Raw genomic sequence first — 26,723 nt, 5'->3', positions numbered from 1 at the left:
ACATTCACATAAACACACTGTCTACCTCATCACAAAATGAAGTGTAAAAATACTCAGCTTATCCAAGAGAATTTCTTTGAAACTTTCTTCTGATTTCAAATAATACCTAAGCCATTTTTTTCCTTCAGATTAAATAAGAACTGGGGACAAGAGCACAGAATTTAGCTGCCCAGTAGTAAAAAGAATGGTTTGTAGCTGAACAGACATGATGCAAAAGAACTGAGAAACCAAGAAGGGGGGAAAACATTCAAATACTGTGGCCACAGTCTAGCAATGCTTGGGGAGAACTTCTGTAGCAGTGCCTGCCCTCTGGAATGAGGTTCCCCTCAAGATCTAGATGGCTCCCACTCTGCTACTGTTTAGAAGAGCCGTGAAGACCTGGCTCTTCACCTAGGTCTTTGGCGAGGGACAGTGACACCTGTCCATCTGGTCTGTCACACTTGTCATCTTTTATTGGTTTTATTGTAATGTATTTGATTGTTGTGAGCTGCCTAGAGGAGTTGTCGTCATCATCATCATCATCTTTCCAATCCAACACCATTTTAAGAACTGTCTCTTTCCTAAACCTGTGGAACAGCTTACCCCTGTAAAAATTTGGGTGGCCCTGACCCTATTGGTCCTTTGTAAGACACTGAAGAGCTGGCTGTTCCTGTGGCCATTGGGCCACAGTGTTGTGTGAATGTGTCTCTGAGGGGTATTGTAGTATGTTCATTGGCATCCTTGGTTGCCAATCTGTTCTGTTTGTTTTTGATATATATTTTTTAATAATCACTTAAAAAAAATATTTATAAGCCACAGAGTTCCTTTGTGAGTTGGGCAGCCATGCAAGTTGAACCAATAAACAAACATTTGCAATAGATGAAAGATATTGTGAATAGAAGATCATTGTGACATTTGGCCCAAAGTTGCCACTTGTGAAAACTGGGGGCAGGAATCTTGGTCCACAAGATCAATATGAATTCCAAAGGTGCTTTTAGTGATTAATAGAATTTTCAGTTTCTGGGTTTTAAAATATTTAAGATATTACAGTTATGGGGGCCTTGTGGCAGAAAAGTGGGATAGATATGTTTTTTAAAAATATAACTTCTAATATAATTTTAAACACACACACACACACACACACACTGCTTATCTTAATTCCTCTTTCTGCCTGGATACAAATAGCTTTCTCCCTATACCTACTAATTCTTTCACACCATCATCTGTTTTTGACAATTAAAATGACTGGTCCTTAGGCTGGGAATGTTCCTGTTTTTTTAGTGATTTATAATAAATCCTCTGTAAATGTTTAAATTTTATTACTTCTTTCACTGGTTATTTTTTACAGCATTTTTTTTTTCTTCTCTGAAACTTTCCGTTAAGCATGAATCTGTCCCCTTATCTCCTTTAAGTTTGGACAGATGGAATAAAACAATAAGAGCAAATTCACAAATGACCTTACAGAAGTTAGTCCACCTCTAAGATTATGGAAGATCCACGCAATAGATTTCATTAGTGTTAAGCAATCTATTGAGTTATGCAGGCAAAAAATAATAAAAATTAAAATAAAATAATGTTTTCAATGAACATTTGGAAGTCATTGACATTTTAAAAGTCTGTATGTTTTAAATAAAATCACAAATGCCACTGTATCATGAAGCCTTCTTTGTATGGAGACAAGAGCAGGTCAATGGGCAAAGTGGCTTTCAGGCATGTGCGGCATGTCCAGCTGGATGACACATTCTGCTGTTTCTCCTTGTCATACATACATTTCATAATTGCTGTCTGACAGGGGAAGAATGGGGCCCCATCTGCCCGACTGCCAAAGCTGGATTGAAGGTCAAAAGATAGTTCTACAGACAAGTGAAATTTGGAATAGAGTCAAGACTCTTTTCATTGAATTAGATTCTTAGGAGATGCAATTGATATTAAAGCTGTTTGGGGAGGAAGGGAGGGGGAAGAATATCCCTAGAGAAGTTGGAGAGAAACGAGAAGACAGGAGTATAGAGTTTCCAGTACAACTGTGGATCCTATTACAGGAATTGCTGATGGCAATGATGAGGTTATGGATAAGGTCTTCGAAATCAAATAGCAGTTGAGAAGTTCTGCTTGCTCTAAAGGTTTAAACAACAGAAAACACTGTGAAGTGGAGAGAACAGTGACCATTTTTGAAATAAGATTTATTGCAGATGAAATGCTGCTGTTTGAAAATGCATGTATTAGCCACTACTATAAAAATGGGCTTATTAGTTTTGTTATACATAAATATAAATGGAGCAAAGGGATGTTGAAAAGCACTACTAATGTCTTAAGGTAATGTAACCACTGATTAAGAGCATGAGGAAGAAAGATAAAAAAGCAAAGCCATAAAAGTTAAAAAGAAAGAAAACAAAATCACTTCTGCTCTAGTGCTAAGGGCATAGATAATGATGATTCACAATGGAAGGATTTCATAAAAAGGAAAAAAAAAAAATTAGAATAAGCAAGTTGCCCTGGTTTCCCAGCAAAAATGAATAAAGCTCTAAATTAATCAGCACCTAGAGGTTTCCTTGGGGGATAGACAGGGAAGAAAGCTTTTCTAACTATGGCCAAAGGGTACACTGTGTTTAGCCTTTAGGAAAAGAGAGTTAAACAACAATTAAATTTTTTTGCTAAAAGACAGTTGATGTCAAGATGCTCTTAGAGATTTTCCAGAGCTGCTGGCAAAAAAAAAAAAAAAGGAATTGGATCTACACTCAGTTAAAAAAGCCGACACTTGCTGCATGAGTAATTTTAATTAATAAATAGGAAACTGTGTAGTGCCAATAGCTGCAGAAACAAATCTCTTTTCTTGGTTTGATCACTTTAGCCTGAAGGTGGTGGCAGTTGGATTGGGGGTTGAACACTTGCCCCTCCACATTGGTATTACCAATCAGGCAAGATTTTGCATGTTTTCTGGTCAAATATGCAAAGGTCCAGCAATGTTTAATCAAGCATTAGCTTGAACAGCTAAATAGATCCCAGTGTGGTGTGCAAGTAAAACCCACACATGCATCCAATTGTTCCAAGAGTAATCCAATTATGGGGCCTGAAGGTCAAGCAGTGACCTGGAAAATTAGCATACCAGTGACTAATAGACATGGAGTTAGTGTCAAAAGATGCGGAGGCAGAACATTTAAATAAAAATAAAGAAAAAAGCAGAAACTGTTGTTTTATTATTTTTTTAAAGACCCAGAACAGCTCTCAAGAACTCAAGAGTTTAATCAACCATGGTCTGGTCCTTTTAATGCTTTTGAGGCTCAGCAAATCTCCTAACTCCATTGCCTTATGGAAGTATGAAGTCCTTTAAAGGAGTACTAGCTGAACCCCACTGCTGCTATACTCTGTCATAACAAGTGTCAACATGTGCTCAACAGTTATAAGAGTGAAATTTCTTTTATTTATGCTGACATTACTCATCCATGTTTAATTTTTGTTCTATAATGATTGTCCTGTGACCAACTGCCTCCTCACATTATTTGTGGTGGTAGACTCTGAAGGAAGGAGCTGAAATATAACAATTTTGGAATTGTACTTGACAAAACAAAAAGGCAAAACAAAACCCACAATAAATTACCTGTGTTAGTCAAATTACCGATTAAATATACACATGTTTTCATATCAGATTTAAACATAGACATTCTCGAGAAAGAATGATCACACTTTTATAAAATAAGATAGGCATAACTATTCTATCAAGAAAACAGATTTCTCCTTCTTTCACAAATAATCCATTGCTGATCAATCTTATACAAGTGATTCAAAGATACTGTAAAATTCTGCTGGCTAATTCATGGGGGAACCATTGTGCCTAATCAAAGCACTTTAAATTAACTATACTTGAATATCATTGTAACTGTATATAAAACATTTTTATTGCCTGATGTGTCAACATATTCTGTAAGATTATTGTTAAGCTAGGAAAAATATTTTTACTTACAATAACCACAGCACATTATTCTATGCTTCCAAGTCAGTGCTGAGCCATGCAATGAATTAGAGGTTTGATTCCTATAATTATGCTTAAATATATCTATCTTTCATATCTATAGAAGGATTTTGTAAAATGACAAAATTTTGCTATTTGTATATGAAAGATTAAGTTAGTCTTTATTGTATAAGATATGATAGCTAGAGATTCTCCATGTTTGTGAGGAACCTGAAAAATGAGGATGTTCATCATACAGAAAGTCTCCATAGATGAAGAAAACTCTATAGCTCACTTAAAAACAAACAAAAAAAAACCCTGTATAAATGGAAGGTATTGAAAAAGTCTAGGCCTTATTCACATATCTCTTCTCCCTGAAAGCAGGTAAAATGTTATCAGTTTCTATAGTGCTTGAGAAGGTCTAGTAAATATATTGAATAATGTATTTCTGAACATGTTTGACTATGAGCTTGCAAGACTGTGTTTCAGGCTCAATTCAAAGTGCTAGTTTTAACCTTATAAATACCTACATATTTTATAACCTAACTGTCTTAATGGTGCCTCCTTTAATATGCTCCTCTCAAAGGTAAGTATGAAAGAATGTATTGCTTACAGGAAAAGGAATTCCAATAGAAGAGAATATCTGTAGCTCAGAGTTGAACTGTGGAGTCCTTGGTGCTCTTTGAGCTTGGTTGCTTCCTTGCAGATGTTTCATTACCAGACTAGGTAACATCATCAGTGCTAGTAAGTGTGAGGTTTCCTCCCTGCGAAAGGAGGAATTCCCTGAAAGAAATTGGAAATTTGGAGCCATTCCCCTCTTCCAGCCCTTTACCCTTTTCCCAGTATCCTGGATGTTATATAGTTAGAGGCTGAATGCCTGTGATGGAATGGAATTATGAAGGCCAGGCTGAGGGAGAAAAACATTTTCTTACATCTCCTGAGGAGCGTGGGAGATACAAGAGGATGAGACTGGCACCTCCCTGAGGAATTCACAATGTTGTGGCTGGCATTACTTGGGAGCTGGGGTTTCAGTCTGGGAAGATTCTTGCTAGAGGTTGTAGCTAATAAACATTGCTGGACTGAATTTGCATGGTCACTTGGAGTTCCTTGGGCTAGGCCTGACATCAATCTTCCCAGACTGAAACCCCAGCTCCCAAGTAATTCCAGCCACAACATTGTGAATTCCTCAGGGAGGTGCCAGTCTTATTCTCTTATCTCTCCCTCTCGCCTCAGGAGATGAAAGAAAATGTTTTTCTCCCTGAGTCTGGCCTTCATAATTCCATTCCATCACAATGCCCAGGCAAACCACCAGTCTTTGGAATTTTATGAAAGGCTAGTAGGGTCAAGGCCATCTGTATCCCCATGGGGATGCTATTCCACAAGGCAGGCACTGCCACAGAGAAGGCATACTCATGGGTTCAACAAGATGACACTATTTAATGGGACCCAGAGCATGCCCTCTCTGCTAGATTTGGTGAGGCAATAGGAGAAAGATGGTCCCACAAGTAGCCTGGCCCTATGATGCAGGACTTTATAGGTGACAGCCAGCACCTTGAATTACACCCAAAAATTTACTGCGAGCCAGTGCAGCTGATGGAGGAGCAATGTTACATGGGCATAGTGAGAGACGCCAAAAACTTCTCATGCCATTCTGGACTAGCTGAAGCTTCTAAATGGTCTTCAAGGGAAGTCCTAAGTATAGCATGTTACAGTAATCCAAATGGGAGGTGAATAAGGTAAAGTCACCATGAGCAAGCAAAAAAAATATTCAGACTGCTGTGATCTTTTTGCTAAGCCTTTTTTTTCAAATAAAATGGCTCATATTCACTCAGAATTACATGCTGGCAGGTCAGACTCCAATGCGTTGACAAATCTTCCAGTGAACCTTGTAAGATCATCTGAGATTCAGAAGCAGATGTGATTGGTGCACAAATCAAACCTGTACAAAGGGAAGGTTAGAGACTGGATAAAAATTATCCAGATCTGTTACCGTAGGTCCAGAGATGGTCTCTTAAGGAAGGGGCAGAATACTGCCTCCATCAAGATGAATGGAAGTACCCCCTCCTACAGAGAAGGATTCATCACCACCTGGACCCAACAACCTATCACCTCACAGGAAACCTTAAGCAACCAGGAAGGATTGGATGTAAAACACAGGTGGTCAAACCTTATAGCACTAAGGACCTGGTCCACTTCATCAGGGTCAAGAGGCTCAAACTCTTCCCAGATAACTAGGCCAGACTGCAGGCCTCAGGCAACCCCTAAGGACCTATACAGCCAGATTCCAACTCCAAGCAAACCCAAACTTGACAAGAAGGTGACGAGAGAACTGGACAGAATTGCCCCCGAGCAGCCTTTCCCTGTGAGTCAGTTCAAGGGTTCTTTTTTTTATTTCTGTATTGCCTGTGTTTTTCTGAGCAGTGCCCAGGAGATAGAGAAGACATGCCTACAGCAACACTGGTTAAAGACAAGGAGCAAACATGACCACATATAAAGTAGGTAGAATCCCAGGCTTGGGATTACACCATGGCAGTTAAAGATAACAAACTGTCAATATTTCTCCTTTCTTATCATGTCTATAGATTGCCATCTAGTGGTTTTGCTTAATGTTACCTAACCCCAATTGGGGAAGGGTAGGTCAGAAAAAAAAAATATTCAGACTGCTGTGATCTTTTTGCTAAGCCTTTTTTTTCAAATAAAATGGCTCATATTCACTCAGAATTACATCCTGGCAGGTCAGACTCCAATGCGTTGACAAATCTTCCAGTGAACCTTGTAAGATCATCTGAGATTCATTTGAACTCTGATAAAATGGTCAGGATTCTTTGTGGTTTGAGATCCCAAGGAAGGGATGAGAGGCTGGATTCCAAACTGAGAGAGTTATGAGGCAACAACCATAAAATATCCTGGATGAAGTTGATTATCAGGATATGTTTCACTCTGAGTTCTGACCTGGATATGGGATGGAAGTAACATTGGTTGGTCTTATGAATTACTTGTGGTTGGACTTGGATGGGAAGTGTGGTCCTCCTGATCATTGTTGATCTCTCAATGGCATTTGATACCATTGAACATGGTACCCCTTTAAATGGCCTGCACTGCTTTATAGTGGTTCTGCTTATTCCCAAATAGCTAGGTCCAGTTGGCATTGGTGGGAAAGGAAAGATGTTGCCCTTGGAGACCCTATTGTGGGATTTCTCAGAGCTCAATCCTTCCTACATGTTTTTTAACCTCTACATGTAATTGATGAGAGGGGCCATCTGTCAAGATGAGGTAGGGATTTGTATAGTGATGATTCCCAGCAGTATATCTCCACCCTAGACCAAGTAGAAAACATGACCTGGAGCCTGAAATTTGTCAGAGACTAGATGGGATGGAACAGGCCTAGGATGCATCTGGGCAAGAGATGAATGCTGAAGATCTACAAGCCTTCTGATTCCAAGGTAATTTCCTCTTTAGCTGCCTATGTGCTAACTGTAGGGCAAAGGGTACAATTTTTTTTTTTTTAAATATCAAGAAGAAAAGAGTCAAGAAATTAAAAATATACTGCAATACTACTACTAAGGAGATACTTTACTGGAGAGACATTTTTGTGCTAGTATATACATATGTTATAATTAGGTTTTGTCAATCAGAATGTCTATGAGTGACCTGACTCAGCAGGACACATACATGCGTGCGCACACACATGAATCAAACATCTCTAGCATTTTCTATCTGCCTCCACAAGCTCTTTCAAAGGATCTTATTATCTGTTATTAGTATGTAGGGCTTCACAAAAAAGGAAATGTTCCAAGGTTCACAAGAGAATAGAATTTACTCTTAATTTATGTGATGAATTGTCTCTCAGTTCAATTCAATAGTCAGGAGGGTTAATTATAGGCTTTTACACATATCAAGAGCATGCTGTTTATTTTTAAAGTCAAATAGTAAACCTTTCATTTGTTTAAAGGATATAGAAAGCGTGGCATGAGATGATTTGCTATTATTTGTTCAACAGATAATATTTATTTTAACAAATACCTGTTGGTTATTATAATTATATTACAATTATGTATGGAGGAAAAACTACATTTTCTTTTGTTTGTATTATTCTGGACATTTTGTACCTGAACTTCAGAAATACAAAAGACACCACAGAGATGTTGGGGGTGATAAAAAGCAACCAATTTGCAACCAATTCTTCTGGAGTTTTCCAGAAGAAAATAACTTACTATAGGTAGCTTTTTCCTTCAGGTGCAGATGGCTTATTGAACTGGAGTAAAAGCAGCTCTTTCTGCCTCAGGGGTTTTTATGCCAGCATCCTCAACTCAGGTCCAAAGTTTAGCAAAACTGGCCTGATATACATTGTTGCCAGAATGGAAAAAGAAGATATGGTACCATTTCAAGATAGTGAGCCCTAGAGTTGTGACTGAATGTTACTTTAACATTGGCTATGGAACACTAATCTCTATTCTTCCTGAAGGCAAGAGACTAAGAAGCTGGCTTTAGAGGACACAAAGCAGCCTTCATGACACACAGTTTGCTGCTCCAAAACCATGCTGGCATCTTTCAGCATTGCCAACTGACTTGATGGCATAGTTGGCCTTTCTGTGTAGCCTTTCATCTAGTCTCTTGCTTTAAGTTTCAGTCTGGGATACTATCTCCCAAGCATCATGGCTTTTTGAAGGTAAAAACTCCCAGTGGTATTCTTTTCTCTCTAACACCTCACCAAATGGACAACTGAGATCAGGGGTGTCCACAGGATTTATTGTAGATACTCAAGATTAAGCCTTTCTGTGGATGAGCTGATTTCGTATGTTTTCATTTTCACAATTGGCTTATCCATAGGTGGCACATTTTTCATGGTATTTTGGTTAAAAAATTGAGGATTGGCTTATCCACAGAAGGGCTTATCCACAAATATATGGGGGTACTTTTTTAAAAAAGCATTACTTTATATACTAACAGATAAGTCCATCTGCAGATAAGCTGAACTCAATTTTTGAACCTAAAATTCTTGGCTTATCCATGAGTATACAGTATATGGTAGTTAAAAGAAAGTCAAGATGGTAGCTATGCTGATGTGATCTAAGCTCCACCTGCTTTTTATGGATGGAGCTTCAACTGTTGCCACCATATTGACTTTTTTTTACCATACCCTGCAAACATCACTGATTAAGTTTTCTCTTCCCTTAAATCTGCATTAGACCTGTAACCAAAGAAGAGGTGAAACAATTTTAATAGCCAATCTGAAAGAAAACAATTTTCTTTCAGGGTAAGTATTCAGCACGTATTTGTTCAATTCTGACTCACTGAAACAAATACAGGAGCAGGCATGTACTTATCAACACAGACTGTCCAACCACGGGTGTGCATAAAATGTATAATTTTTCAATTAGTGACTGGGAGAAGGTTTACTATTTCAGAAATATCACTTTGGAGGTTTAATTTTAGTGGTTCCCTGCATTATTAGATTTTTTAAAAAATCTATATGAATTACTTCCTAAACAATGCCTGATAGTCACATTTCTCAGTCACATTTCTCAGTAATATAATAGGTTAATCTCTAGTGTTCTTCTGAGTTCGGATAATATAATCAGATCATTCTAGGCCTCTACTGAAATATCCTATTTATTTTTGAACCAAAAGGGGGAGTGGGTTGGAGGGGGAGAGGGAGAGAGAATGAGAAAGAGAGAGTTGATAATAAAGACATGGATGATGAGGTGCTCTAAAAATGATTAGGTATGCAGCAAGAATAGATTTAATTTGGGAGACTGAGAAGTGTGGAGATATTTGCTTTCTGCCTACACACTTTCACTATTGTTCTGTATAACTAAAGGCTTTAAATACTTTATAAATTGAAGAAATTAACCACATAATTCCTGATCTGAAGGAACTACCTGTATTATTTGTGTATTTCTTCTATCAATAATGCCTTACACATATGTTTTTGAAACAGTTGAATAAATGAGAATTCAAACATATGAGTACAAGTCTACTCATACATTTCTGTATGGTAAATCAGAAAGATGAGACAAAGGATAGATTGAGTAAGGACAAAGAAATGCATGAGAGAGTAGATCTGCAAACAACCTAAACACATGCGTGTGCACACACACACACACAGAGAATGCATGCCCACTTGCAGCACAGTTTGGAACTCATACATTTTTGCATATTCCAATTATATATGAGCAAATGCAATTTGGTCCATGTGCTGGACTCCTACATTGCACTACTAGGCAAAATTCTTTGGGCCTGGGTTTTATATTTAATTTTGTGGCAAAAATGTACTTTAGTCCAGCTAGTAGGACCAGTGCTGATAACATGATGAACAGAAAATAGACGATGTTAGAGAGCATCCAGAGAGAGGCCTAGTCTGTATGTGCTCGGAATATAAAGTATTTAAATAACAAAGGTAGGTCATCATACTGACAGAACTCAGGGTTCATTTCTCCTTGAATTTTAAAAATAGCAAAAATCACCCAGATTGCTGATTAATTAATGGTTGTCCATACTGATTGCTTATCAACTAGATAGAACCAAGAAAGTTTCCTTCTTAACTTGTTTTTGTTATTACTGTTGTTCATTTAGGTGCACTGTACATATGTTGTACATTGTTTGCAGTCTATTCCGATCTGCTCCAATAACTTTATTTTAAACTTTTTTTTTTCTTTTTTTGCTTTTAGTTTGAATCTCCTGATTTACCCTAACTGACACAAAATGTGGCATTTTTTTAATTCAGTGGATTCAGTCAACTTACTCAGATTCTAGAATCTCCCTGAGAATGTCTTATTTACACACCCCAAACTAATGGATGGGATGGTCAGGCTTTCCATGGCACATGGGGACATCTGGAAGAAGCTAGAAGAAGCTCTAGTATTATTGTTGGGCTTTGAATTAGGTTGAGATTGCCTTGAACAGGGATTACCTTCTGACATCTGACCTCAAAAGTCAGGAAAAACAATACGAAGTACTGTTTCAGCCAGTTAATACTGTTCTCCCACTGTCTGTTCTTTGGTTTATTGCGTATTTAAAACATTATTTTCCTCTTTGCCAATTCAAAAACTTCCAGAGCAACTTACATAAATTGAGTTAAAACAGTAGGTCAATAAAGATATCACAAATATCAGAGACAGAAGAAAAGAAAAGAAAAGAAAAGAAAAGAAAAGAAGAGAAGAGAAGAGAAGAGAAGAGAAGAGAAGAGAAGAGAAGAGAAGAGAAGAGAAGAGAAAAGAAAAGAAAAGAAAAGAAAAGAAAAGAAAAGAAAAGAAAAGAAAAGAAAAAGATGTTGTAGGAAGAGAAAACTGGGCAAACTGGAGCATATGTTGTTACACCTATAAGCATCTTATAATAACTATTCCATGGAAACATGTAAAGGGTGAGTCCAAGTCAATGGACATCTCATCCTGATGGGATGGTTTTTGCTAAATGACAGGGAAAGAAGCATCTATTGGAAGTCATCTCTCATAGAGTCAAAGGAATGGCCCTGCTTACCTCTTGCTTTTTCTGCTAATCTTCTGCCTCAGCCCTGGACTGGTAGAATTGGTCATTTATGAAGAACTGAACCCTAACAACTTGATATTAATTTGTCTATTTTCTAAAGTCACATCTTTTCCAATGAGTCTAATTGGCTTTATGGAGTAAGTTGATAATGTTTCCTTTAAAATTAGTATAATGTACTCTACATGGACCTGCTCTTGAAAAGCATTTGGAAGCTACAGTTGGTATAAAATATGGCAACCTGGGCAGTGATGGGTGTATCCTGATATACTTGAGGGATCTCACTGCTTCAGGAATTGCACTGGCTTCTGGTTGGGTTCTAAGGCCCCACATGGACCCTGACTGGGTAATCTGAGGGACCACCTTCTCCCACATTCATCAGCCTATCCAAACAGGTTGAATATGGTCATCTCCTTCCAGGTGCTATCTATGTGATGGGACTGATGAGCGGCTGATATGGCTTCTAAAATGGGCATTTTCAGTTGCTGCTCCCATATACTGGAATCTCCCTCATCCCCCCAAAAATCTAGTTTGCTCCTTTCCTTCTGAATTTCAAAAGAGCAGTTAAGACCTGAGTATTTCATCAAGTGCACCTTCCACCAAGGAGGGCATATTGCAACTGAAGATCTGCATTTGGAGGATGCATGTTTTTGTACATTTTGTATGATTTTGATACTGTATATCATTTATTTTATGGAAAAGTGTATTCATTTCTTTTTGTTTTTTTGTTTGCCTAGAGCCTTGAGGAATGGGTAACATACAAATCAAGTAAATAAATAAGTAAATAAGAAATAAACTGGATCTAGCAGCCCATTAAAAAAAGGAATCTTTAAACAAACTCTATGAACTAATGGAATTAAAAATCACCCTACCAAAAATGGAAAGATAAAATGATAACATGAATTAAGCGGGGCTAGTGCAAGGTAGTGGAAAAAAGTTTGTTCAAACACTCCCTTATTTAAACAAAACTGAATTTAGAGGCTACTCAGTAGGAAATGAATGTTGCTAAAATAAAATCTGAGTGAATAAAAAAAAATGCAACATTTATATTGACGAAAGAAGAAATGTGAGTGGAAAGCTTTCAACACGGAATGAACATAAAAGTATGTGAGTATATCCATTTCAGGACAGCTAGAGGATGAATATAAATTCAAAATAGAAACTGAGAACAAACTCATAAAAAAGAATACATTTTGGCAAGTAAAACATGAAACTGAAGAATATGTTGCTACTCTTCAAATTCTGAGTTCATGAAAACAGTTCTATTTTACAAAGTTTGGTCATTAAACAGCCCAAGGGTATACAAGAAAAGAAAAACCTGTAAATCCATTTTATAAAGCCTGGTTTTCTTTCAGTTGCTACCCACCTACTGTAATTTCTATGAAACATTGTTCAAAAATTCCCAGCAGACAGCTTTTGTCATGAAAATTGTGGATGCGTGAATTAAGAGGAGCAAAAAAAGTGACTTGTTTCAGAAGTTGGTTATGAGTTTTAGGGAGGCTGCTTAGTAGATATTAATGGCAGTCAAATATTCCTTAATTTTTTTGCCAGAAAAATTGTGGGTCCTCTGCCTTGCAATATTTGTCTGTTCTGAAGACAAAGTCTAGTGCAGTGTTTCTCAGCCTTGAGAACTTTAAGATGTATGGACTGGGGAATTCTGGGAGTTGAAGTCCACAAACCTTAAAGTTGCTAAGGTTGAGAAACACTAATCTAGTGTGTGACTCTAGCGGCTGCAGATACAGAATGCTTAAGTTGCCTATTTGGCTAAAAATGGGGAAAAGTCAAAAGGGGAAGGAACTCAATTTTTAGCTAGATCAATATTCTGTCTTCTTTCTGTGTTGCCAATTCAAAGTGATTTTCATTGAATTCTCAGCAATTTCCAAGCCAAGCCCAAATCTGTTTTCTTTCAGCAAAGCTGCCCTTCACTTTTTGCTTTCCTGGAAACAAACAAAAGCTGTGCAGTTTGGGGTTGTTGATGTTGTATTTTCTAGTTGATTGGCAGCCCCACCTCTTGGAATTGCAGGGTTCCTGTGGAGCTGAAATTGCAGTTAAATTCATTTGCGGTAGCACAAGAAAGATGCATACTTTAGAGCTGGCATGGTACCAGCCATTTACAAGGCAAAACAAAGACCCAAGAAAAGTGATGCAAGTCACAGGTTAAATTGGGTTTTGTTTGTTTGTTTTTTCCTCCCATCCATAGTTAACAACAACTACATCCCTTTGTTCTCCAAAGTACATCTACATGTGTTAATGATGCAATATATATATATATTTAAAGATCATACACAAAAGAAGATGTGTGTTGAAGGGGAGGGAAGAGGAAAGATACCAGGGACTTTCTCTAATGGATTAATGTTCCCAGTCTTCCCATCACAAATCCACTGGCATCTGGCCTTTACTACCGATGTATCTCTCTTACTAAGCATATCCAGCTGCAAATGTCTGTCAACTACCACAGGTGCTTGATTTTGTAACTCTGAGCCAGCCAAAAGCAGACAGATTTATTGGCTGTTTGCCTGCTTTTCACTAGCAGTGTAAATGGAAGCATGTCAGTAAAAATAGATATGTTCTCCTGCTCGACATGTGCGTCTCTTTGCATGATAGGAAGCGTACTCTGTGTAGGTAAAAATGACCCCCAGATGATGCTCTGCAATTAGCACGTGAGCTGGGTTTAATTAAACCTGGTAAAATCATGTTACCATCTTGACAGAAAGTTTGAGGACCAAAAATGAAACTGTATCTGTAAAAATAATAATGGTAAAAAGTAAAAATGATATTTTATATTTCCATCAGTCAGGGAATGTCAACATGTCGTACAGATAACAATCACCACAAGGTATGTGATGCTTTATAGGATACAAGAAGTCAAACCCTTTCCTAAGAGGTTTTTCAGTCTAATATTCAACTGAGGAGAACACCAGAAAGGGAAAGGAAGGGGTAAACTCTTTCTAGCATACGTGTTTAAATTTAACAGCAAAGTGCACTAAGGTTACAGAGGGTGTGCAATACAAACCAAAGATTCAGTGAATAGAAATGCATACACCTAAATGTTATCAGTATTTTAATTTCTGAGGTAAAAATCCTGATAAGATTATTATTATTATTTTAATTCATTGACAAAAAATGCACATGAATAGTTTTGCTGTGTTGAACGTTTGCTGGATAAGCACAGGAAATGTTAGCTGGATAAATTTGAAATAAAAGGAAAATGAATAGTTTTATTTCTGAGCCCTAATTGATCATCCGTCCCTGATCTTGCTGGGCTTTACTCATTTATATAACAACTGTTTTATTCCTATTTTAAGGATCATACTGCACCATTTTCTGTTTCCTAACTCAAAATGAGGGAATCCATGCAAGAGGGTTCTTTGTACACAGTGTCAGGTTCGGCCAGCACGGGGCTTCGGGGAAGCTCGCAGCCAGACCACGCGAACTCCACCGGCGGTAGCTAGCGAGGAAAAGAGGAACTGAAAGCGCCGCTAATTAACGGGCCACCTGCGCCCAGCCAAACAGGAAAACCGCAGCGGAAGCTTTAACTCTACACTGATAACGGCGCGAGCCAACAATGAACGGGGCCGCAGGCAGCGAAACAAGATCGCGTGCAGCACAGAACCCTCGGGCTTGCACGTAACGGGGAGGGACCAACCCAAGCCGGGAGGGGACTGCCAATCAAGGACAATGGACCCTGACCGAACCTGCCATCATGGACAATCAAGAGGGATTATTGGGGGGCCGATAATCCGCAGCGGTAACGCGATCGCGGGGCGGAAAAAAGCGTGGGAAGGGGGGAATATAACGAGTGATGATGCAATTGTACCAAGCCAGTCCTGGCTTTGCTTGTGACTGCTACGTTACGCATGAGTAAACCTCTTTTGTGAACCACACGTGTCACGGGAGTTTCTCTGTCGAACGGGGCAAACCTTACACACAGTAGGTTTCAAAATGTTTCCAACTTGGAAAAGCTTTTTTTTTACATGTTGTGACCTTGATATGAAAATATGTATATTTCAAGAGTTTCAGTCTAAAGTCAAAGCAAAACAAAGTCTTGCTTTGGCTGCTTTAGGTGATGTCATTCCAAATGCTCCAACTTTTTTGAGATATCTGACTGCAAAGTTTTGTTAATTATGCTGAAATCCAGTTACAGCTTCAATATAGATGTTCCCTCTGATCACAAGAATGTTAAATTTGACAGGACATCAAGATAAAATAGTTGTTGTTGTTTTTTAATACACGTAGAGGGATATTGAAGTTACATAATTCACTGCAAAACAATGTGATTATATTCTCTTTAAGAGCAAATTGGGCAACCTGTCAGAGGATTTTAATCATCAGGATTGAGGTTGGTGTCAGGTTTGATGGTGTCTAGCCATCGTGTTTTTTGGCGGCCTCATTTCTTTTTACCACTGACCATTCTGAGCATAACTGCCTTTTCCAGTGAATCTGATTGCATGACCTGGCTGAAATAAGTAAGGAAGAATTTTGTGATTTTGCTTTCCAGTGATATGTCTGGTTTTATATTCTCCAGAACTTGCTTGTTTCTCACTTTTGCTGTCCATGGAATGTGCAGGACCCTTCTCTAACACCACAGCTCAAATGAGTCGATTTTACTCCTGTCTAGATGTTTCATGGTCCAACTTCCTCAACCATAGGTAGCTATGGGAAACACAATAGTGTGGACTAATCTGCATTTAGTTGCCATACAGTTTGCTAAAAGACAAGCAGAGAAAGACCTCTTCTTTTATAACATCCACATTATCCTTCTGGGACCCTGGAATTCTCAACGTCTAACAGATTTTGAACTAAATGTTGCTGGTTCATTTTCTGGAAACTGTGCAAAGGATGTTGCACATAATGTATATATTACATTTGTGAAATGCTCAAAGTATCAGAATAGAAAAATAATATCTTATATAACAACAAAATATTTTATATATTTTATATTATATCATAGATACATGCACATACAAAATACATATGTGTATAATTTTATTATTCATATATTATTTCTCAGCTTCATATGTACAGGTAGTCCTTGTTTAATCATGCTAATTTGGACTGGAAACTCCATTGTTAAGCAACATGGTCATAAGTTGAAAAACCACATGACTGTACTGCTTAGCAATGGCAGTTCCGGCAGTTCCAGTTGCCTTTGTTAAAAGAGGACTGCATGGATCATTAAGCTACAACCTCACATGACCATGATTTTCGACATTCGGCTTCCCCACTGACTTTGCTTGTAGGAAGCCAGCAGAAAAGATCACAAATTGTGACCATGTGACCATAGGGACACTCCAGTGGCCAGAAGTACAAGGTTCAGTTGTAACTACCACTCCTTCAGCACCGCTGAAAGTTCAAATGGTGGCTGAACAAGTGGTCATTAAATGAGGGCCACCTGTAATATTCTCCCTCCCTCTCTCTAAGATAAAAAACAAAGAACTGAAAAACAAAGCAGATATAATCATTGTTTTAGGTTTAATGAAATAATATAAAAAAATTAAATAGAAGCATCTGCCTCCAGGAAGGGAGGGAGGGAGGGAGGGAAGGAGGGAGACTTCTGATGCAGTGGGCCATTATTATGCTTGGATTATATAAATGTTCCTGCAGAGGCATCAGTGAAAGAAATGGAGTTTGCATTGCAAAGGTGTGACACTGCTTTTAGCATTTTAACAAAACATCTGATCCTACAGAAGTCTCTGTATTCTTGCTTCTTTTGGGCACAAGTTCCCATCAATTCCCTCTAAGCTGCCTGTTTAGACATTTCTAATCATTTCCTGCATTCTACAGGTTTTTCTTTGTCTCTTCATAAAAGGACTGAATCCAGATACTCTGTGAACTAGAACCCCAACTTTTTTTTTTTTAATCATGCCCCTTCCCCTAATATTTGGAAACATTGCTTCTCTTCCTTTATTTTCCTAAAATAAAGGAAGAAGCAATTGTTCCACTGAGTTCTACTTTAATCAGACACAGAATTTTAGTGAAAATCAACAAATGCATCATTTCCAAGTTACAGTAATCGTTCCATTGTTTGTGCTTTAATCAGGCATCACCTCAAGTTCCATGTCCTGTTCTGGGTACTACAAGAAGGATTCAGAGAAACTGGAATAGGTTCACAGAAGGGCAACAGCATAATCAGGGACTGGAAAGAGTAAATGAGGTGGATATGTTTAGCCTTGAGAAAATCAACTAACTGAGAACACAGTAGCACTCTTCAAATAACAGAAAAGATTATTTATTTATTTAGAATACTTTTATCCCACCACAATCAAATGGCACTCGGTGGCATATGGGCTATATAAATAAGAGTTAAAACATCTACAGTGAGGTTAAAGCCAATAACAACAACAACAACGATAGCATCAGCCCCATATAAAAAAAATAAAGATATAAAAATGACACTCCCACAAAGAAAGAATATAAGAAACACAAAGCAAGACTGCATCAAGTGTAGACTCAAGGAAAAGCCCTCCCATGTCACACAGAAGAAGGTCAAGATCTATCATCTCTCATTCCAACATGCAGGACACTGAATAATTTAAATTTTGGGAACATAGATTCCAACTGAACATTACAGGGAAAAACAACAACTTTATATTGTGGTCCAAATCCCTATATAGAAACCAATTGCCTAGGGCAGTGGTGGACTCCCTTCACTGGAGGTGTTTATGCAAAAGCTAGTTATCCAACTTTTTGGGTGCTTTAATGTGGATTTCTGCACATAGCGGAGAGTTAGACTTGATGGTCTACATGTTCCCTTTGAATTCTATGATTCTATGACTCCTATTCAATTAGAACCCATCTGAGAGAGATTGTGGAGAGGCTTGGAAAGTAATGGAAGGGAGATTAAACATAACTGAGAATTGAGAATTAATAACGTAATTATAAGAGAAGCTACAATTGAGTCCATTGATAGCTTCTCTTATAAACAGCACTGTAGCCCAGGTGGGAAGGAACTAAGAAGTGAGAAACTAATAAACTAAGAAGAAGCATTTCAAAGCATTCAGACCACCTGAATGAACTCACTATACATGAGGCTTAGAAATTCTTTTTGCAGTTTCCAAGATTCTTCATTTGCCCCAAAATTAGCATTACAATCTTTCTGAAATCTGTGTAAATCTTGCTTCCTTGATCTTGCTCAGCCGTGTGGACTTGACACCAAGATATGTCTGCCACAGACTATTATTTTTTATTTTATATACCTCACACATCTTTCATTCTAGCAGCAGTGTTGGCTCATTTAAAAGGTAACTAAGAAGTTATAGATATAAATTAAAATTAATTCTAAAATTAATGCTAGCATTAATTAGCAATTAAAAGCCTGGCCAAAGAAATTCATACCTCCTAAATGCTAAGACAGTGGGATGTCACTCTTATTATAGTCTTGGAACAATGCAGAAAATCTTCCACATGCCAAAAAGGTGAGGCCCCCAAAAGAGAATTTTCTTCAAAAGGACTTCTTTCACAAAAATGCACTTGTATAAGATGATCATGACAAGCTGTCTCCTTTATCTATTGACCTTTACTTCAGTTTTCTTTCCATTACCATCCTTACATTTCCTATGAACTATTTAAAAGTAAGACTTATTACATTTCTATGTAACGATAAATCAAAGACATAAAACCAAATAGAATTATTCTACAAATAAACAAAATTTCATTAAAAAAAATCATTTCCCAATGTTTAAAAAAGTAGACCCATACTTTTACCTGATTACACATTAATATTACAGTTGAGTAGTTTCACAATGAATTTTATTGCAGTGATTTGTTTTTCTGTATCCATAACTAATACTTCCATGACATCTCTTTTTTGCATGCATCCTTTGGGCAATACTGTTCTTAAAATAAATACTTTTACAGGCAGTCCTTGCTATCTGACCACAATAGGGACCAGAATTTAGGTCGCTAAGTGATTTGGTCATTAAGCAAATCAGAGATGAAACAACCTTTCACAATGGTTGTTAAGTGAATCACTGCAATCATTAAATAAATCACATGTTTGTTAAGCAAATTACATGGTCGTTAAGTGAATCCAGCTTCCCATTGGACTTTTTTCTGGAATTCACTTAATGACCATGTGATTTCCTTAACGATCACATGATTTGCTTAACAATGCAGTGATTCTCTTAACAACCATTGTAAAAAAGGTCACAAATTGCAATCACATGACCCCAGGGGTCGTAAAGCACTTTTCTCAAGGCCGTCGTAACTCCAGACCATCGTTAAACAAACAGCCATTAACCAAGGACTACCTATATCTCTTTTAGCTTCAGGGAAACAGTGAAATAAAAATATACATAATTAGGGTTAGGGCTATATCTATCTATCTATCTATCTATCTATCTATCTATCTATCTATCTTTAATTTGGAAAGTATAAAAATAATTGAATTCACTCTGGTTAAAAGCACTTCTCAATATCCTAGAAGCTATAACGTAATTCACTAAATTATTCTGAATATTGCTCATGGGGAGATATATTTTAAAGATGATAAATTGTCTAAAGGCAGCAAAGAACCAAAACAAAACAGGAAAGTCCTCAGCAGGTGGCAGCATCTGGCTGACCTTTACTAGGATTAGAAGCTAAGCATATTGGGCCTGGTTAGTACTTGGATCAGAGACCTTAAAGGAGAAACAGCAGTGTAAGGTAAACAGGGAAGCTGAAGAATAACCTGGAAGAAGACAATGGCAAGCAAGTTTCATATTATTGCTAAGAAAGTTTCTTTGACATATCCATGAAGTGACCAGGAGTTGAGTTTGTCTGAAAAATGAATTTCTAGTCACCCTTGATCTGATGTGAATCATCTAATCAAACATACTTGAATTGGGCCATGAATTCAATTCAGAAAAAAAGGTGAGTTTGTCAATACTCAAGCATGCCTTGACTCACTGAATTGGTTCAAAAGCATCCAATTCAGTTTAGCATTTCAAATTGATGCTATAATTAAAATTGACAATTTGATTTAAAGGGATAATTCAATCAGACTGTCTTTGCACTGAATTTTCAAATTAAATATTTTTACTGCTGATTATATATATACACACATACTATGTGTTTTTTTATTTTAATATGAGCTTCTCTTTCAACACTGTTTCTGTGATGGAATGGCATGGGACTGGAGGGGGGTAAAGAACGTGATCTCGTCTCCAGAGCAACGCACTGGAGATAAGAGGCGAAAGCTGACGCACCCCTAACATTCCAGGAGATAGTGAATTCCTGTTCCTGGGAACTGCTGGCCAGTCTGAGAAGATTGATGTCAGGCCTAGCCCAAGGAACTCCTGGAGACCGTGCAGGTTCAATCAGCAAGGTTTATTAGCTAGTGCTTGTTTACAGAATCTTCTCAGACTGGCCAGCAATTCCCAGGAACAGGAATTCACTATCTCCTGGAATGTTAGGGGTGCGTCAGCTTTCGCCTCTTATCTCCAGTGCGTTGCTCTGGAGACGAGATCACATTCTTTACCTCCCTTCCAGTCCCATGCCATTCCATCACAGTTTCCCAGCCAAAACTCTTAATTCCTTTCTTACAGCACAACTCATGTATACACAGAGAAAGAGGCAATTTGAAAATCCCAAAGAAGCCCTACCAGTTCTAAAGTTTATCTGCCACATGCCCTATTAATTTATTTGGGAATAAGTCTCATTGTACTCAGAGGGATAAATTTGTGAATAAACCTCTACAAGACTGTGCTGTTAATAAACTGTATACTAGGAACAATGCTGAACTACTACACAGGGATGTTACAAGAACAAATAAATTGAGAATTGCAAAGCATTCTGCAAATGAGAAGTACAGATAAACATTTTCAGCACATGCCCTAGAGGAATGAGATTACAGGGAGAAAAATGTTTCTTGTTGTAGTGTTCCATTTGATCCAGCTCAAGGAAGCCATTCTGTTCTTCTCTGGCTCCAATAGGGAAAACTAATATGATTTGTGAATGAGTTTTTGATCCTCGGAATGTTTCTTTCTCATAAAAGCAAGAAATTTAACAACTCTTAAACTCTCTTTGATTTAACCACTCTAACAAAAGCTTTTTTCCCTATAAAGTTGGTGATACCGATTAACCACACTTCCTAGCAACTACCTGTGTGAAAGATATTTGGAGATGCAAAAGTTAAGGGTTAGCTGAAGCAGAGAGAATCCATGTTTGTATGGAACATCACTTCATTGCAGGCACACTTAGCAGTAATCTCTTGCAGTGACCATTATGATAATCATTGTAATGATCTATGAGACATACAGTCCATCCAGAAACATGATTTTTATCACTAAAAAGTGAGAAAGTACAACATCATGGCAGGATACCAAAGGCCTGATATAAGGAGAAAGGGATCAAATATGACTGATGAATAAAAAATATCTTAAGTCAGGACTTGAACTTCCCTGTTGAGGAATTGCCCCAAACCCCCTCCCTCTGGACCCCCCCAAATCTCCTTTAAATTTTAATACTATACCATGACAAGACTGATAGAAAAGGGCTGGTCAGAGTCCAACACTTTTGGTTACAAAATAGAAAAGAGGTGTTGTGTATGTGATGATGTGTCTGTGTGTTGTGTGTGAGAGCATCTTCATTCTGCAGCTTGCCATCCTGTTTCTTATTTTCTGCTGCTATTTCTCTGGCTATCTTTTTCACATTGGGATATCTTTTGGAATCAAGATGGTAAAAGATAGCTTTTGGTAGCTATTTGATTACTAATTTAGATAGCCTCTCTGCTTACATTAGTTAGGAAAATTGTGTCAATCAGCAATGTATACCTCTAATTAGTTGTACCGGAACTGAGAAATGTATTAAGGGCCAAGAGCATTGAAGCTTTGAGTCAATTATTGTACTACCTATTGTTTTCTGTGATGATTGTGACCACTGAGGACAAAGATCTAAGGAAGGGAAGAAAAAAGTTCTCTATATTTTCTCCCTCATAAAATACTACAGCTGAAGCAAGATTAAAATGCTGCGACATTGGAATCTAAGCCTTTTGGGCTTGCTATATTGGTACTGATATTTCTGTGCTGCACTAAAGATAAAAAGCAGTTGTGTTTGTTATCACATTGAAAATGCTTATTTGAACAGCAGTTTTCTTACCCAAATCTGGTTAATTACAATTGCATAATTAAATTGCAGCTTAAGTAAGAGGTGCATTCAGCTACGCATTTGAATGTAGACCTAAATGAGGATGTAGTCTAGGCATAGGGAACCTGATAGCCATGATATGTTTCAGGTGTCAACTTCTATTAGTGACAGTCATCTTGGGCAAATGAAAAGACTGTGGGAGCTGTAGATCAGATGAAGCTTTTTTTCAGGGATTTGGAAAGGCTGGTTATGGAGTAGCGATGGGTCATATTCCCCTTTCTCTACTAATCTTCCTGGGTCAAACCAGAAGGTTTGTAAAGAGACTGTACCTGGTTTTAGTGCTCACTGAGTGTCTCCACATCATGCATCACACTCTTACCACACTCATTCAAACACCTATTTGCAGATGTTTCTGGTCAATGTGGACATAGGAGTAGAATGAGCTAGTTATGCACATTCCTGGAAGGTACACAATTCCATTTGACAAATGGCCAAAGAGGGTTTAGCCTGTGAAGCTTTGCCTTGAGTGAGGGGCATATTCCAATGCGTACCAAAATTGGCATGCATAGCTGGTACAACCAGTTTGATGCTAACATTTTTTTTAAAAGAGTATAATTTACAATTGGACTGGGGCCATCATATCTACGTCAATCATCCTCTAACTTTAATTGCTTTAATCCCATTTTACATTTCCTGAGACTTCAAAAGGTGGAAGTGCTTTCATAACCATTATTGATATAAATAGAAATGGGCCTAGAAGAATGGTACATTTGTGATGGGTCACTGAGCCTGCCTAATATGCCTTATTGCTAGATATGCTACATTAACTATCTCCATGTTTGCCTTGATCTTTGACAGTACAAGCATTCCAGAAAGGCTAAAACTTTTAATTAGAGACCTGTGCAGCTTTCCCTCTTACTAGTGTAATCATTAAATTGATTTTTCCAGTCCATCATGTAATTGTTCCAGCGAAGGAATCCTGCTTTCCACTCTTGTTCTGCTTCATCAATACTTTCTGTAAAACATGAAATGGGTGGCATTAATCTAAATTTAAATCTCTTTGTACATTAATTGAAAAATAATCCTGATTACCAATGCCATTTTCCCCTAAATACACCACACACTATTTTGCCCTCCTTTCTGTCACCTGATTTATTACAAATTCAAAGGGCAAAGTTTTAACTCTGGATTATAACATAATCAGTTAAAATGAAGAATTATTCTTCTGGCCCAATATGCCATATCATTTGCATTTTCAACTTTCACACCCACAACTGACATTTAACAAGGAGCTTACAATTTACTGTTTAATGGATGGGGTCCAGATCTAGACTTCCAGTTAAGGGATGCAATACATTTTCATAAATTTAATTTCTTGACATAGTCAATAATCCATATTATCAATTGATGAAGAGTATTTAAAATATAGCAACATGATTTGGAATACTACAATAGATCAGCAAAATAAGAAAGTTTTACATAACCAGCTGTTCAGAATTAGGCAGAATACACTAAGAAATGGCTAGAGCTAGACACATATGGCTTTTGATTTTATTTTTTAATCTACTAAATTGATAGATACGTTAATAATAAGGAAGGAGAAATTATCCAACAGTTTCTCAAGATAAGTAGCTGTACCCACAAATCTCAATGACATCATCACACAAGTGACATGGTTATTTAATTATATGACATAAGTACATGGCACATCCTTTATGAAATGACATTGTATTACACAGATTGTCATTGCTCCCACTTTATGCTCCCTATAGACATTCATGAAGGCAAGATATCTCCTTAATAATGACAATAGCATCACTCTTTGGGAAAAAAAAGTCAAATTGGAGGACTGTTCTCATGAGGTTTTCCTTGGGATTTATTGGAAGAATGAGAAGCCAGGAAGAGCACTGAAAAGTTGAAGTCAGGACAATCATATATACCCTGGGCAACTTGGTAATTAAATAATGCAAGGACAAATCTCCAATTTTCATGAAAGTATAACGAAGCCTATTTTATATCAGCTGCAATCTGAAACAAGCAGAACTATGGAGCTATAAGGCCCTTGACAGAATAAATGGCCTAAACATGAGATGTCACTTTCCAGTGAGATTTTTAAGAAAAGAAATAAATAGGAGGAAAGAGAATTCTACTGAACCCTCCATGCACATGACTGCTAGTCTCAAGGTGTCCTTGGACTACTTTTAGTATTCTATCTCAGTCATTGGTTCATGCAATTTTATTAAACTATATTGCTTTGCAAAGCAGCTTTAAAGGGATTTGAAGCTTTGCACAATGCTTATACAAATGTGATTTTAGAAATAATGGGTTGAATTTTGATCTAATCATACTAAAGGTAGACCAAATAAAACCAGTGGAACTTAAGAAACCTGAACTAATGTAGATCCCATTCTTTTCGGTGTCTCTAATTATAAATAAGTATGTTCCATCATTTCTTTTGTGCTGCTGCTATTTTGATATTACTATTGCATCATTGATATCGGCATAGTTGCGTGCTTTCCTTTTTTCATACTGTATCCTAGTTCTGAAGCCTTAAAGTATCTTAATAGTACTAATTTCTATATAAAACACAGTCCATTCCTTCAGCCTATCTATTTCTCTTGGCATTCCCTGAACTTGGGGATCTTAAGAATTGTTGTGGAATTATAAATTTCAGACTTAATTCAGATAATATCATCAGTCTACAGAAAAAAAGAATCTGCCCTCTGACACACCAGCAGTGTTTTTACTATTTTATGTTACAAAAGAGTACCCATAGCAACTAAGTGATCCAATAGTCTGCATGTGGGATCTTGATCCTAGTGATCATATCTGTGCCACTAGGTTTCTGGGAAAATAATCAACTTTCATTTTTCAATATAAAGCTGAGGTAGGGAACATTCAGCCCTCCAGAATTGCTGACCCAGCATTCCTTATATTAGTTACTGTATGCTAGCTGAGGCTGCTAGGTGTTATAGTTAAGAAACATCTGAAGGGCCACTGTTTTTCAACCCTGATGATGAAACATATTTATATTTTCTAAATATAGGCCAGTTATGCCTTCCTGTCTCCTTCCACTTCCCACACAGTACAGAAATCTAAATTAAAGTATTCCAATAGAAGAGAATATATGTAGCTCAGGGTTGAACTGTGGAGTCCTTGGTGCTCTCTGAGCTTGGTTGTTTGCTTGCAGACTTTTCATTACCCAACTAGGCAACATCATCAGTGCTCTGATTAAGTTAAAATTAAAGTATCCCTGAGGAGGAGGAGGAAGAAGAAGAGGAAGGAAAAAATGCTAACCTTTATCTTAATTTAAACTGCTACTTCTCAGAGGCACTCCCTCAATCCTATACTGAGAAATCAATGGCTTCAGGTTTTAAGAAACGTTAAGTGTGTTTCATGCAATTTAAACACTAATTTGATTCAGCAAAAATACTTTTTGGGATTTATTGGGCTCCTCAAAGGATATTTAAAAAAGTTGGCTTGTCATCCTCTTATTGCTAGGGATACAGTGCATTTGAAGAAACTCTAGTACATATGTTATAATTGTGTCCACTGGTACTCCTTCCTGGTTAGATATTGTTATTAGGGTGAACCAGAATCTAGGAAGGAAGTTAAGGTTTAAAGATGTCAGTGTGTTATTAAATTCCACATCTGGGGGATTTTTAGTTTATCAATGTACGAATAACTGAAGAAATCATGCCTGGACAGTTGTGAAGATGACGATAACGTACTCCTGGAAAGATATTTGTGTATTATTCTAAATATTGATTCAGTGTTTGCATTATCTTGGTTACTTTCCCAGGGAAGTAACCATTTCAACAAAGAGGTGTAATCAGACAATGTATTATAAAATGATCTAGGTTTACTTTTAAAAAAGGAGTGAAATCTAAACAAAAAAAAAATCCTAGATTTTAAAATGTATTTGATTTTTTCCCATCATTTTTAATATGTTCTTCTATCCTCCTTTTTTAGTTTTGTTTAGATTTTTCCTTTTATGTACACAGTATTTCCTATTATAGTTATATGACAGCCACAGTCAGTGTAGTGGTTAAGGTGCTAGACTAGGAGTAGGGAGACTCAGTTTCTCAAATAGGCACAGAAACAGGCTGGGTGAGTTTCAGCCAGTCACCCTCTCTTAGTCCTAGACAGATTATGGTTCATAATCTTTAGTGAAAAGCCCTTCATCCTGCAGTGGATTGATTCAAGCTGAATGATAATAATAATAACAAAGCTTACCTATAGGTTTGTT

At 37.4% G+C, this 26,723-nt stretch overlaps 1 protein-coding gene across 1 annotated transcript in view; it reads right to left on the bottom strand.

Annotated features, from left to right (window-relative positions):
* Positions 1–16,387: 16,387 nt before the first annotated feature.
* Positions 16,388–26,723, bottom strand: part of BCHE (butyrylcholinesterase) — a 52,352-nt gene continuing 42,016 nt past the window's right edge. Inside the window, exon 4 of the mRNA XM_007433589.3 lies at positions 16,388–23,489. Within this exon, the coding sequence (XP_007433651.2) occupies positions 23,365–23,489 (125 nt within the window). The 3' untranslated portion in view covers positions 16,388–23,364. The remainder of the gene's footprint in view (positions 23,490–26,723) is intronic.

Source organism: Python bivittatus, unplaced genomic scaffold (assembly GCF_059951505.1).
Source record: "Python bivittatus isolate LINGU-HERP-01145 unplaced genomic scaffold, Pbiv_v1 ctg000980_np1212, whole genome shotgun sequence".
NCBI classification, from domain to species: Eukaryota; Metazoa; Chordata; class Lepidosauria; order Squamata; family Pythonidae; genus Python; species Python bivittatus.
This window is presented reverse-complemented; position numbering and strand designations above follow the sequence as displayed.